At 35.2% G+C, this 15,075-nt stretch overlaps 2 protein-coding genes across 2 annotated transcripts; one reads left to right on the plus strand and one right to left on the minus strand.

The window, feature by feature from the left end:
- Positions 1-502: 502 nt before the first annotated feature.
- LOC114195749 (squamosa promoter-binding-like protein 12) lies at positions 503-3,515 on the minus strand. Its single transcript, XM_028086250.1, has 5 exons — positions 3,210-3,515; positions 2,363-3,057; positions 2,068-2,204; positions 1,203-1,418; positions 503-1,112 (listed from the first exon to the last, which is right to left on the minus strand). The coding sequence occupies exons 2-5, from the start codon at positions 3,007-3,009 to the stop codon at positions 745-747; spliced, it is 1,368 nt and encodes a 455-aa protein (XP_027942051.1). The 5' UTR covers positions 3,010-3,057; positions 3,210-3,515; the 3' UTR covers positions 503-744.
- Positions 3,516-10,354: 6,839 nt separating this feature from the next.
- LOC114163435 (F-box only protein 6) lies at positions 10,355-14,668 on the plus strand. Its single transcript, XM_028047749.1, has 2 exons — positions 10,355-10,748; positions 13,148-14,668. Exons 1-2 carry the CDS (start codon positions 10,621-10,623, stop codon positions 14,391-14,393), a joined length of 1,374 nt encoding a protein of 457 aa, XP_027903550.1. The 5' UTR covers positions 10,355-10,620; the 3' UTR covers positions 14,394-14,668.
- Positions 14,669-15,075: the final 407 nt, after the last annotated feature.

The following is a 15,075-nucleotide window of genomic DNA, read 5'->3' on the forward strand; positions in this document are numbered from 1 at the left end:
GATATTGAAGAAGCCTACACTATAAGTTGTTTTAAGAAATGCTGACGAGTTGCGTTAACAATGGAAATTGATATCAACTCGAAAAAAGAATCATACTGCACACCTTTGTAAGTAGAACGGATAAAACCTAAAAGAAATGAGATACTGTTATGTTATCTCCAGTAAGTTCAAGTTGGGGTGTTAAAAGTTTTCAATGGAATTTGCTAACGATATAAATGATTAAAAATGAATTGAGGGTTGCCATATTCCTTGTTCTGTCGATGGAAATTCGTAGAACTTCAAGTTTATTAACATGTGGTTGAAGCTTACAGACCTCGAAGCGTATTTTATTCCGACAGCTGCTCATAAATAGGTTCAGGTTTAATTGGTTTGAGACATTCTTATTTACATTCTACAGAAATACATGTATCTGAATTCATACTAGACTTAATTAAATGGATGCTCTTTCAATATGCAAATATCATTAGAATATGAAGATTCATGATTAGAAGTGGAAGTTAAATGAAAAAAAAAACATTTAAAGGTGATGGGCATGCACTGTAACGATAGTTCAAATTAGATGGGCGCAGTCTGGTACAATATGAAATGTATCGAGAGTTTTCAACAAAATTCAGAAAATGGAGTGAACGTGCACAACGAGCAATCAGTTCGTTTAATCTCCATTAAAAAATGGACGCAAAATAAGGAGAGAAAGCAGGCTGGGATGTTGAAGATGTAAGCATTTGAAGGAGAGCATTGCATTGATCATTCCAGATGGTTGCATGGAAAAGGCGAGTCATAGGGTGCACTCAACAGCTGAAAGTCTTGAAAGCGATTGTTGGCATCACAGTCTGAGAATGAGATACACATGCTCATGGTGGAAGGGGATGGTTGTTGTTGATGATCAGTGTGCCAATATTCTGAAGAGGAAGCAAGTGGTAAACGCTGTTGCTGGTGCGTCATCGAGTGTGTCATAGACTGATTAATGCCACTTGTTCGAGAGGAGCGTTCCAGGGATAAGAACTTAGTCTCATATGGACCCCATGAATTGCTTGACAGAAGAGAGAGAGCACGGTTAACATCTTGTGCACCATTCGGATCACACGAACTAATGGAATTGGGATCTTCTAAACCTGCAATAACAACAATTCTATCAACACTTAACAATAATAATCATCGTTTCACCCAACACTTCATATTAAGAGGTCAACAACAACAACAACCTGGAACAATAGTCTTAGCTGCTATACTTCTGGATGTTAGAAGGCCACTGTTATCATCAGAAAACATAGACACAATACTGGGTATCTTATCGAAGCCTTTTGCGGGCTTCGGAAGAAAATCTTTTGTCTGGGGGAGCTTGCTGCTGTGCATATCCTGCCAGACCATGTTTGTAGCACTTCTTGAAAATGCAAATGGGCTCATCATTTGCCTCCCATCTGCAAAGTATTCAAATGTAAATTGTGCTCTTGAGGTGACTGACACCACTCAATTATGAAAGGAACCAAACTAACGGGGTTTCTTGTTTACCTACCACATGCTTTGCTTCAATTAAGTGTGTGCCCTGTCTAGTTTCCTATCACTCGCCCACCGTACTGTGTTTATGCCTTTTACAAGTCATAGTTCATCATTTTTTTTACTATGGTTCTATTTATATTACTTTTTTATAAACACAAGAAAAAAAAAGATATTTAAAATGAATTCTCTTTATTTACAGCTCACAAGTTTCCAAGAGAAGTTGAAATAAACTCTAAGTACATAACAGAAACACTATAGGAAAACATGCAACTGTCGCTAGCTGGAATCAGTTGTGATCATACAAAAATGGGAATTTGTAAATCGCCGAAAAAGAAATTTCTGATAACATGGTTACGATAAAGGAAAAATGGGTCAGATTCTGCACACATTCACCAAATTTTGTTCCCCATATGTTCATATTTTTTACCACAAGTTTCATTCTCATAATTCTCCCAGAAACATTTCATGATATGTTCTACTATGCATCCATAATAATAAACTGCAAAACCAGACCAAAGAGCAAGGGAAAACCAGTGTATTTTCCAAGAGAAGGGAGTGTTTTTGTTATACCATAAGGCGACGAAGACAAAGCTGATGGATTTAACTGGACTGAGTCAGGCTGTGGTTTGCGACGCCTTGCATTATGATCTGAGAGACGTTTTCTGCAGCTTCTTTTTTTGTCATCAAACTCTGACAGAGCATGGAACCTTCAACAACATAATTCATGGGAAAAGCTTAAACCAATTTATCTGATATGACCGACAAAGACAGCCAAATCTTTATTTTAACTGATATGTGTCTGAAAAATGTTATTTTTACTCCATGTCATTTTCTTCAGAACAATCAGAATTTTACTGAGATTTACCTGCTACATTGCTGGCAAAACCGGCGCTCCAAACCAGCTACAAGCACCTTAGGGGATTTGGAATGAGCTTCACACACTCTGTGTTTGCGATGGTAATCTTTAGCAGAAGAAAGGTCAAGGCCACAACCTTCCACCTGGCAGCTTGGATGCTGCAAATTCTGACCACTGGTTTTATATTTCTTTCCTGAAGAAATTGGAACCTCAAAAGAGGGTTTCTTGGAATCACTTCCTGCGCATACATCCTCAAAGTACAACCTTTTTCCAAGCTTCAGAGTTAGCAGAGGTTCACCAGAGACCGGAGAAGGAACTGCTGATTGAGAAGTTTCAACTGGGCACAGTTCTTTCTTCCCAGTGGAATCATCCTGAGAACCTTCCAGAGTCAACACCGATGCCTTGCTATCCCCATTTGACAGTGAATTGTTGGAAGCTGATTTTGAGCTCCTTGGTGAAGAAGCATGTACTAGTTCAGACCCAGAACATGCACTCCCACCTGATGGATAAAACACCCCAACATTGATTTCTCGATCTGCTTCGTTGCTGCTACAATCAGTTGTTGGTAACCTCGGATTTTCTGTTGCTTTTGTATTGAAGAAGAATAAGTGCTCCCAGTCCCATTGTCCGAGAGATTTTGTATTCCACTCCATCATCACAAGTCCTTACAAATTCATATACAAATGCTCACTGTGATCTGCAAACTACAATTCAAATCAAAGGTAAGTGCTAACCGCTTTAGTTTCTTCAGAAGCAAAGAACAAGCATACAAGATCTTATGAAAGAAATTAAACTAGTACAAGAAAGAACAAAAACTAGAATAGTGTTTGGCAGAAGCAAAGGGCACAAAGAATACCTGAATAAATGTAGTGGACGCATGATCATATTAATAATACAATAATTGTGAACGGACCAATAATTCATAAAACCTAAGAACAGCTAATTCTTAAGGGTAGTAAACATAGAAATCATCAATCTTTCAAAGACAACATTAAAACTAAAATCACTTGTTCTAGCCCTATGTCGGATGGATTTCCAGCAAGACCAGATGCAGAAACAAACCAGAGATTTAAACAAGAATAGAAAATATCTTGGCAGCAAACAAAAAAGTACTTAGCAAATAGCAAGTTGTAATGGTAAGTAAGCAAGTATAACATTGAAAGTGTAAATCAGTTTAACCATACATTTTACCAAAGGCGAACTCCTAACCTGAGATGCTCCTGGGGGAATTATCTTATTCAGAATAACCAAAAGAAAGAAGCTAATTACACAAATCAAACAAATCCGTGGACTCCACAGTGTTCTGCAAATCCCGTCCATAACTTTACAGACAGATGAGTGGCTGTATTTTAGTGTTGCAAGACTTCTCAGACTGATATCAACCAGTCCCCACCATCAAAAATAAAAATAATAATAATAATAATAATAAAGGTGAGTTATTTATCTGTTTCCCTCTTTGAAATTTGTACTAACTTCCCACGCAGTCAATTTGTGGCACTGCATTATTTTTACCTCCAGAAATGTAACCTCCACAGTGAACATTGTGAAGGGCATTTGATGGTTTATTCATTCATGGCAATAACAAAAAACGGTAACAATCCCTATTGATGTGATATGCAAGGCAATGGATTGCACCTAGCGATGTGATGTGTTTAACCCTTTAACTCTTCCTACAAGTGTGTACTTACCACCAAAACTTCCCTTTCAACATGGGAAACCTTCAGATTCCAATAATTCACATTTATCACAGCAATGTCAGGAGTCGGTCATTGAATGAGACCCCACAACAGCAACAACCCAACAAATCATGACTTCTTGACTTATCAGAACATCCAACACTCTGGCCAACACATCACAGTTTAGGCCCTTGTTTTCGTTAACACAGAATTAAGGCCAACAACCTTGCCTCCAAATCATAAATGCAAGAACCTCCACTTTTAATCGTCCCCAAAAACATATGTTACCATGAACCAATCGATATAAACCCCATAAAAAGAATATATTTTTTTCCCTTAGCTCAAAATATCTGAGGAAAGTGGAGTAAAAAAGAATGTTATTCTGGATTTTCAATGTAATTGTTAACAGTATACATGATGGTTTTGATGCTGTAGTCTAAGCCCTTGTGGAGCCGATGTCAATTCATTAGGTTATATAGGAGGGGTCTCTTTTCTTGGGACTTAGCTAGTACATTAAAAAGCCTTGGTCCCCATTTCCCCTCAAAAAGCACAAGGTTTTTCTTCCTTTTCTTGTTTTTTGCATGAGCAATTTCATTAAGAAAAAAACACAGAGGCATCTATCTCAAGCTTTCAACAATCCCACTTTCCCAAGAAAATGATAAACCCACAAAAGTGTAAAGAGTAAGAGAGATGAAGAAACGGGAAACCCCCCAAAAAAAAGCATCTTTTTTTCATGGGCTAAGCCAAAAGTCCAGCCTCACATTGTGAAAGGTTTCAGAAAAAGGATGTTGCAATCTGACTCTACCACAAAAGGAAATCACAGTAAAAAGCAATAACAGCAGCACAACAGGAACAACAGTAGCAGTAGCAGCAGCAGCAGCACTCATAAACCTCACCCTAACATTAACACCACTAATTAATACCCATCACTAAAAAAAATTACCATAAAAAGAAAACCTCCATGTTGGTATCACTTTTGTTCCAAGTTCTCATCTTTAAACCACAAGAGTGGAAATGGGAAAAGCTGCAATACCCACTTGATCCGTGGTTCTTCCTCTACTCATAAGAAGATGAACCATAAATGGGCGTGGAATGAACAAGTTAGTGAACCACCAAAAGGGTTTCCTTACCTGTCAACACAGAGCTCGAGGTGTGTGTTTGTAAGCTAAATCAGGAAAAGCAGCAGATAACAAACTCAAAACCAGTGGTCTTTGTTTCCTTTTCTGACTCTTGTGCCGTTTTGCTTTTGCAAATCAAATTTAGGAGACTCGCCTAAACTAAACACAATAAGAGAGAATTTGGTGTGGTTAGTGAAATTGGTACAACAATAAAATAACCTCAAGAAAATGTGAGAAATTTGAAATTATCCAGCCTTTGGATTTTGATTTCAAACACACTCTAAGCATTCCATTAGTATTGATTACCGTTTATAGCGACATAAACACAAACAGCTGAACCTGAGCATAGCATGTACTCTTCTTCGTACAACACATCTCACAAAACACAACCAACAACCACAGTGTGTGTTCTTTTTGCACTGGACTAAACAATAATTTTTACTTTTATTATTACATTTATTATTTTATCTTTTACTGTATACAAAAACATTGGTATTATATATTCAAATGGTAGGATCATTTTCTGAAACAAATAGGTTAACTCGTTCTGCTCTATAGGGGACAGCTCAGACTCAGCATAAAAATGGACACATTTTTCATGAAAAAGAAAACCAATCAAACAAGTTGTCTGTATCTTCAATTTCTTAAAATTCACTGGAATTAACAAAAAAGTTATATTTCTTCTACCTTTTGGTCAAACAGAGTGCAATGTTTTTATTTCTTTCTTCTTCTGTTCCCTATTTGGCTTTGTGATATTTTAATGAAGGCTAAACTGAAAGAGAAGTAAGAATGAGACTATGTTGTTGAGCCCTATGTGCTGGTGCCTTGGTTGAAGAGAATTAGTATTATTAGTGTGAATTGGAATTGGAGTTACCTTGGTGCCACCACAAGTGGTCCATCACCATTCACTTTCACTGTACAAAAATATACTATTCAACAATGGACAAACCTCAACTTGTTATTTGGACACAAAATTTCTGGATAATGTGGCAAAATCATTCCTTTTCCAGTGATTTAGACTACTTAATTCCCTAATTATTGATATGATCATAAAATGTAAAGGAGGTTGTGATTATGTGCATTGGTTAGTTATGTTATTGATTACTATTCACTAAATTGATTGAAGGGATGGGGATTATTTGCAAATGATAAGGTTGTTATTAGTGGTGTATTTTTATTAATGTTTTGGAGGGGAAAATAATATATTTAAAGTAAGTATATTTTTAATGTTTAATATATATTTATACATAAAGTTATTAGAGTTTATTTAATAATTATAGTGTGGACTAATTTTTTCTTATTATATTGTCGTGGTTATGTACATGACTAAATAATATGAAAAAATTCCAACCTTTTTAATTACCAACAATCTAATCTTTTAATCTTTGACTTTGTTCTTGCAGAAAAAACTTTAAAAATTGTGAAATCATTTAAACATTTGTATTTGAAAGTATGTGCTCTTTTATTGTTAGAAAACATTTTACAACAAACTATATTACGTGAAATTTGATAATCAAAAGTATGAATTAACTGGATTTTGCATTTGATAGTTTATGTGTAATATATGTATACACACAAAAAAAAAAATTACCAAATGTATCGAATGCATTATTAATATAAAGCAAGAGGGTCACGTGACGTGAGCACGATTTGCCATGTCTCTAACTCTTGCGTTTCATTAATTGCATAATGTCATGCATTACAATAATAAAATAATAATAATAAATCTTTCTGGTATACATACATACCTTCACAACTCATATATATATATATATATATATATATATATATATTCTCATCAAGTTGAATTCTGCATGTATCTATGTTATCATTTTTAGGTAATATATGTTGTCACGAATTTTAATATCATACAAACTACGATGTTATTTTTTAATAACATTTATTCACTACCCTAAAGTAAATTATAGAATTAAGATAAGAGTGATATTCTTCTTGGTTTTAACAATTATCTAAAAATGATTTATTCAGATCCTCACATATGGTTATTGTTAAGATAACAAAAATAAACATATTTTTATTAAGTAAATCTGCTGATCTCAAAATATAATTTACTAGGAATTTTGTACAAAATTCGAAAAGCAGTTAAAGTTCTATCGACATGAGAAGTGAAAATTCAGATTACTGTTCAAACTTTTTAATATATATTTTCCATAAAAACTTAAATAATAGTAAAAATCAAGTAATTATATTTTATATTCTCAGAAAAATAGAAATAATAGAGATGAAGATGTTTTTAGCCAGAGTTTTCCTACATTTATTTACCATATTTTTATCTTGCATCCCTTGAATATGAATTTTTTTATTTTATCTATTAAAGATCGTGTTATTTGAAAGTTATTTTTGATTTTCGGATTACTGATTTAAAGTCATTTTTAAAAAATAAACCTTTTAACTGTATAATTTGAACTTTAAAATAAACTTCCAGTAGAAAAAAAAATAAAAAAAAATTATTCAAATTACACAATTAGAAAATAATTTTTGTTTTTCAAATTGTATAACTTTGTAAAATTCAAAATCATTTTTTGATTTTAAATTTCATAATATGAAAGTTTTTTTTTTATCTTAAATTATATAACTCAAAAAGTCATTTTTTTTTACCTTTGATTACATAATGCAAAAATCATTTTTAAATTTAAGGTTAATTAATAAAAAAAGACAAAACGAGATTCACAAGAATGCAGGAAAAAAAGTGTAGAGGTGCAAGTATATTTTTTAATGTGAATTTACACTTGGAGTATGGGCCATTCATCCCGATTAGTTTGGGCTCACTATTATGGGCTCACTTGGAGTACAATGGTAATGGGCTCACTATTTCCTCTGATCCAAATATTATGCTCCTATTTTTGTAATTAGGACTTGTAGTGCAGGCCTGTTTGGATTCAAAACATCATAATAAATAAGAAAATTAACCTTTAGCAAAATGAAATTTCTTCCTGCACCCCCCAATTTTCTTTCTGAACTTTTTCAAAATTTCCCCTTATCCTTTAATTCCTATATAAAAATGTTGGAAATTTGACAAATTTTGACCTGAATTTTTTAATGAAAGAAAAATTAGGGTTGTAAAATTTTAGATTTGAAGATAAATTAGTGTTGAAAAAAAAAAGAAGGTGAAATTGGTATATGTTTTGCACACGCACGGAGGGGAGGGGAAGAAGAAGAAGGATAAGATTAAAAAGAAAAGCAAAGCGAAAGACACACGTAAAAGAAGGGAATCCATGATGACGATAAGGATTAGAAAGAGAGAGTAATGATACTGCTACACTCTATTCGCACCAACCAACCATTAAAATTAACCAAACCTAAATCTCTTCCTTTCCCAAGGCAAAACCAAATCATTACTCACCGCAAAATATGCATCTTAGGTTTTCTCAAACCCAATTAATCATCATTCAAATTCAAACACTTTCTTCCCATTCTTTTTTTTCCTTCAATTGCAAATCATATTCCCAAATACCACTTTCCCCTTTTCTTCAACATTCATTCACTTTCCACCTTTCAGTTTGTTGGATATTCATGCACAATGCTTCAATTGCGGGTTATCTTCCACCTTCAAAAAAAAAATGCACCATTGTACAATGAATACACATTTTCTTTTAAATTCTTCAAAATTTCAATAACCCTATTACTTATAATTCTATCAATTCCTTATCGAGATTCATAATACATAAAGATGTTATGTGAGACATAATGATGTAGTAACTTTGAAATGACAGGTATACACCATCAGAGAGCACTCAAAACTGTGACCAGGAACCCACATTCTCATTCCTTGGTCATTATACTCTCTTTATAATCCAGATAATTATAAATAAGAAAATAATCCAAAAAAAAAAATCGAAGACTTAGATAACTGATCTCACAAAACTTGAACCAGAACAATTTATTTATTAAAGAAGAAAGTGAAAAACTTATTTAAAAAGGAAAAGAAAAGCGTGAGTATACATAATTACTACTTATTGCGTGACACTTATGACCATTGAATGGAAAATGGAATGATGTGCAATGTCGCTTTGGAGGGGTATTTTCGTCAACCCAAATAACTCATCATACAGAGAGAAAAAGACCGTGAGGACTATCCTGCGGCGTGCGTTGAAGAAGGGCCCACCAAACGCAATCTCGTCCGTTGATCTCCAAAGTGAAATTATGACGTTGCCGTGCTAAACACTAACCCATGGGGACACGGTGCTCGCTCGTGAGTCTTTTTTTTTTTTTTTTTCAGATTATTTTGTTTTTACAATAATTTTTCAGCTTATTTTTGTAAAGTCATAGTTTTAAACCATCCACGAAGCTAATTAATTCAATGCTAAGATTTTGGAATAGAGAATAATATCTTTAAAATTTGTTTGAATGTGAATTTTTCAGAAATTTGAGGGAAAGTGTGGAATGGAGGTTGAGAGATGCAAAAGAAATAAGGCACTACATTATCTAAATGGTGGATGACACATTCTTTATGCATGTTTGATGGATTGTCCCATGTAGGAAACACATGTTTAAAATCATGATCTATTTTGACTAGAAAATTCAATTTAAGTAAATTTATAAATTCATGTCTCCCAAATGCTATTAATTTCTGCATTATCATGTACTACTCCTACTCTGTTTAGAGAAACATGTCAAAGGTTGTTGTAAATGATTCAGTCCCATGTCTTGAGAAAAAAACTGGTTACAGATTAACATGTTAAAGTTGAGTGTTTGAGGAGATTAAGAAAAAGGTTAATTGGGTTTGTTGTTGTTATTTGAATCATTGACCAATCTGGATAAAAGTTGGTCGTGAGATTATGTTATGGTCCTGAAAGCAAGTACTAGCTAAAAGGTGGGTCTGGGGCCTAACAAAAAATTCACACAAATTGTTCCCACGAGAAGAGAAGTGTTTGGTGCAGCAATCGGTGCCTAACTTGGTTTTCAATAACTGCACCAGATCACACACCACGCCTCACCTCTGTAACAAGAAATTTCAATACTTAGTTTGTTGTTGAAAGCAAAGATTCAAAAGGGTTTTCTTAGACCTTATAAAATAAAATCAATGTTACATGTGTAAAGAAAAGATTTGATTTTTATAGACAAATACACATGGTTAATTTTAAATTAGTGGTTAATTTATTAATCAGAATAATATTTTTGTGGATAATCAAGAAAGGAACTTTGATTTCATGAAGATTTTTTCTTTCAATATCTTAGGTTTATTTAAATCATCATAAAATTAGTCTTGTTTGGCACTGTGACAGGAGGAGTTGTTATAAAAAAAAAAAGGAAAGAGAAAGAAAAGACGAGAGAAGATGATGATGTAGAAGCATAGGCATAATAATAACGCAGCATAAGAAACAGAGTGGAAAAAGGAAAAGAGTGGGTGAGAATAGGAATTAGGGAGGATAAGAGAGAGAAAGAGAAGAAAGTGTGTGTTTTGGGAGAAGGAGAAGAAGGAAGAGGAATCGGGCGAATCGTGTTTTGGGGCATGGAAGGGGTGGCCATGCTGAAGCAGCTAATTGGTCAGCTTCAGCAGCTATTGGACTCTTCCCATTCCCATTCTCTGATTCTTGAACCTTCACACCACACTCTCCTCTTCCAACAACAACACCCCAGGTCCCCCCTTTTTTCCCTCTCTTTAGATCTATTTCTTCATTCTTTCCCCAATTAGGTTTTAGGCCCTCTCCCCCCCCCCCTCTTTTTTTGGCCCAGCACCGTTTTTTTTTCTTCTTCATGTTTTATATAACTATTATATTTATGTTGATGTTGTTGTTGTTGATGTTGTTAATCTTTGAAGTGAATTAACCGGCTTGGTAGGTAGGTAAGTTAGGTCCTTTCTGCTCTGTAATGTGTGAGTGTCGGAATTAACCACTCTACTCCAATTTTTTTTTTTTTTTCTTCTCATTCCCATGCCTTCTCCAACACAATCGCATACCCTAAAAATGCACCAATTCCTATGCTCTGTAGCTTTTCTTCCTTGATCGTTTCTCTCTGTGTTTCTTTATTTTTTCTTTTTTTTTTGTTCTTGTTGCTGCTTAGTTCTTCTCTCGCATTGGATTTTAGCTCCGGCCTTCTCTTTGCTCACGCGCTTCTTCTGTGTTACTTTCTTTTTGTTTTTCTAAAACTCGTTTATTAAGTAAGTTCGATAGAATTTGATGTCCTTTGCAATTTCCCTTGTCTTCTTTTTTGTTGAAAATATCTTTTGTTCTTGGGGGTAGTTTCTGGGTTTGGAGCTGCATGAAAAGGAACAAAGGGTAAGAGCTGCATTTGGACGCCGATTACTTGTTTTAATGGTTCTCTCTTGCGCACACACTTATATGTAGTTAGTTCGAGAGATCTAGGAGACATGCAAGGAGGATGATACTTGTATACACCCTACTTATCTCGCCATTGATTTTTCTGTGTGATTCAGCAATAATTGACATGGAATAATTAAACTTTTGAATAAGCTAAAGGAGAGATTCTCTGTGAATTAGCTCATGCGTAAGTTATTCTTAGTTTGTGGGAGAAACTTATTTCTTTTTCTTTTGGGTATCTCAATAAGGTCTTAATGTACTGCATACCACACTTGGCTCTGTTAATCCTTGCAAAGATCACAGTCAGATTACTTGATTATTTGTTTTAACTATTGGATGTTTTATATTTGAACACCTATTGCTTCTGATGCCTTTCTTGACAGTCATTATGGGATAAACATCAATTTTTTGCTTTTTTTGTGTCATAGTATATCATCAAACAAAGGAGGGTTTTGTACCGCCAATTCTCACATCATCACATTCCTTGTGTGGACAAGTAGATATAATTGAATGGAATTTTCGGCTAACTTGTTACGAAAATTCGTCTGTTGGGTTCTAGTCCTTAAAAAAATTAAGAAAAGGATTAACAGAAAAAAGAAGAAGCAAAACTGTTGCTTAGATTTCCATTTAAAACATTTCTTTTTATTATAAACACACATAGTAGATGGACCAGTTTAGTTCCAATTTGTTGGTGTGACAAACTAAAGTCAAATACTTTACTAACTTTTGACCTGAGGATGCATATCACTCGAAAAAGGGATGTTGTAATGAAGAGATGACAATTGTTAGGATGATTACCTGTATTTTACAACTTTTCTATCAGTTTTACTAAACTCCTTTTGCAAATAGCACCTTGGAGGCATTGTGTTTAATAGATATTGATTTTATATAACGAAAATTAATATAGGATTCCTCAGAAGCACTGTCTGTTTACTCACCCAAACCCTAGATACTAGAGTAAAGATATCTGCTGCATTACACTTGTACACCACGTAATGATGAATTTGCATTTCTTTTATAGTTATGCATTTGAAAATGTCTGTTTTGGCACCTAGGGAACTTAGAATTTTGTTTTTAAGTGTAATGTGGCCAACCTCCTCTAATTGGATAAAACTATTGTTGTTGTTATTTAGGGCTTTGTTAGGACAAACTTCCCATCGAGCGCTTTTAGGGAAATAAAAAAAAGAAGCAAAATGAATAAAATTTCTTCCACAAATTTAAATCAATTTATGTATTCAGCTCCTGAAGAAGTCACAGATGAGAGAAGTTGTGAAAGTTGAAGTGCATAGGTTGATTTTAATTTTTAAGAGAAGTTTAATTCATTTTACTTTCATATTTTTTTCTCCTATAAAAATGCTTACGGAGAAGTTTGTTCAAGCAGGATTTAAGTGTAGTCCACTGTATCTACTGTGATGGTGTAAATTTATTATTGTTACCTAGACATTAAGATACCTATAGCTGTGCAGTTTTTCATGTGTGAACTGATACTTCTTTGAAATGCTCTTGATCCTTTAACTATACCGTTTCTTCGGTAGTTAAGTCTCATTTTTCTACCCGCTTATATAACTTTTCTAAGTGAGATTGTTACTCTGACAAATCACAAATTTCAATCATGTTTCCTCCTCCCCCTAATCTTATTTGTGTGTGCAATTGCATTTCAAATTTGACACTTCATGTCAGGAAGCATATGAAATATGAACTTGTTTGTATTTTTCACAGATGGACATCCTTTGATGTTGAAGATAGCTCTGTAGATGACTTTTGTGGCCTTGTAGTGACAGCAGGAAAGTCTGGCCGTTTCAGGATGTCAGAGCCTGTGAAGTCTCCACCTTCTAAGAAGTCTCGTAGAGATAGAAGCAGGGGCAAATCATCTGGACGATCCTGCTCAACTGAAGTTATGGATCAAGAAATTTGGAAAGATTTTCCGGAAGATTTATTTGAGGCTGTGATAGCACGACTCCCCATTGCTACATTTTTCCGCTTCCGCTCTGTCTGCCGGCAGTGGAATTCCATGCTTACTTCTCAAAGTTTTTCTCAGCATTGTACTCAAGTTACACAAGCAAATCCATGGTTTTACACCATTACCCATGAAAATGTGAACTCGGGAGCTATGTACGATCCTTCTTTGAAAAAATGGCACCACCCAACTATATCGACACCGCCCACAAAATTGATTGTTTTACCCGTGGCTTCTGCCGGTGGTTTAGTTTGCTTTCTTGACATTGGTCATCGTAACTTCTTTGTTTGCAACCCACTGACTCAATCCTTCAGGGAGTTGCCAGCTCGATCAGTTAAGGTCTGGTCTCGGGTTGCTGTAGGGATGACAATTAACGGAAACTCGGCTGGTTCAGGCTACAAGATCTTATGGGTTGGTTGTGATGGAGAATATGAAGTTTACGACTCAGTCAGAAATTCTTGGATTCGTCCTGGAAACATGCCTGCAGGTATGAAGCTGCCACTGTCGCTGAACTTTAGGTCTCAAGCTGTCTCTATCGATAGCATGCTTTACTTCATGCGATCAGACCCAGAAGGGATTGTTTCGTACGATATGGCAACTGGGGTTTGGAAACAATATATAATCCCAGCGCCGTTGCATCTGACTGATCACACTCTGGCCGAGTGTGATGGCCAGATCATGCTTGTGGGTTTGCTCACAAAGAATGCAGCTACTTGTGTATGCATATGGGAGCTGCAGAAAATGACACTCTTGTGGAAGGAGGTTGACAGAATGCCAAACATATGGTGCTTGGACTTTTATGGGAAGCACGTTAGAATGACTTGCCTGGGGAACAAAGGCTTGCTCATGTTGTCCCTGAGGTCGAAACAGATGAATAGATTGGTTACTTACAACATAGCAAGGAAAGAATGGCTGAAGGTTCCTGGGTGTGTGGTGCCGCGTGGGAGAAAACGACAGTGGATAGCTTGTGGTACTGCATTTCATCCATGCCTCACAGCGCTGGCATGATTTCGTTTGTATCTCTTAACAGCAATGGCCTGTCATTGCAATTTGCTGGCCTTTTTATGGTGTTGTACGTAATCCTAATGTTCATTGCTGGTTTAACAGAGTAGTTCAAAAATAATATGGGTTTGTGATTCATGTCTTTTCATACTCTCAGGCATGTGAACACTACTTTGGATGTGTTGGGAATGCCTCATCCTGGGGAACACCTTGCTAAAAGGTGATATAGAACTTAAGTTTCTTTTTGCTTTCAATAAGTGTATGGTTTTAATTTTTGGTTCTTTTTGTTTGTGTGCTATGGGGAGGAGTACCCATAATCTCCGACTAGGTTTTCATATTCACACTATCAATGCAATTACTAGCAATTTCGTTGCTAAATTCACAACTCTGCTAGGTTGTGAAGAACAGGTGAAACCAGATTCACACTCCTGGGTGTCACTCAGCCAAAAGGATGACCTACTATGAATCTCTGATGAAGCATGCTTCGACATTGCGAAACGTTCTTCTGGTGTCATTTGTTTACTCGATCATGAAACCTTGTTTTTGGAAAAAAAAAAAAAAATCCTTTCATGTTTGCATAATTTTGTGTATTTTAGTTTACACAGTGACTTTTCAATTAGTAGTCATAGACAGTCAAAGAACAGTTATTAAAAGCTATTTGACATTTCAGTCCGAAGAGCGTGTACTT

This window comes from Vigna unguiculata, chromosome 1, assembly GCF_004118075.2.
Source record: "Vigna unguiculata cultivar IT97K-499-35 chromosome 1, ASM411807v1, whole genome shotgun sequence".
NCBI lineage: Eukaryota > Viridiplantae > Streptophyta > Magnoliopsida > Fabales > Fabaceae > Vigna > Vigna unguiculata.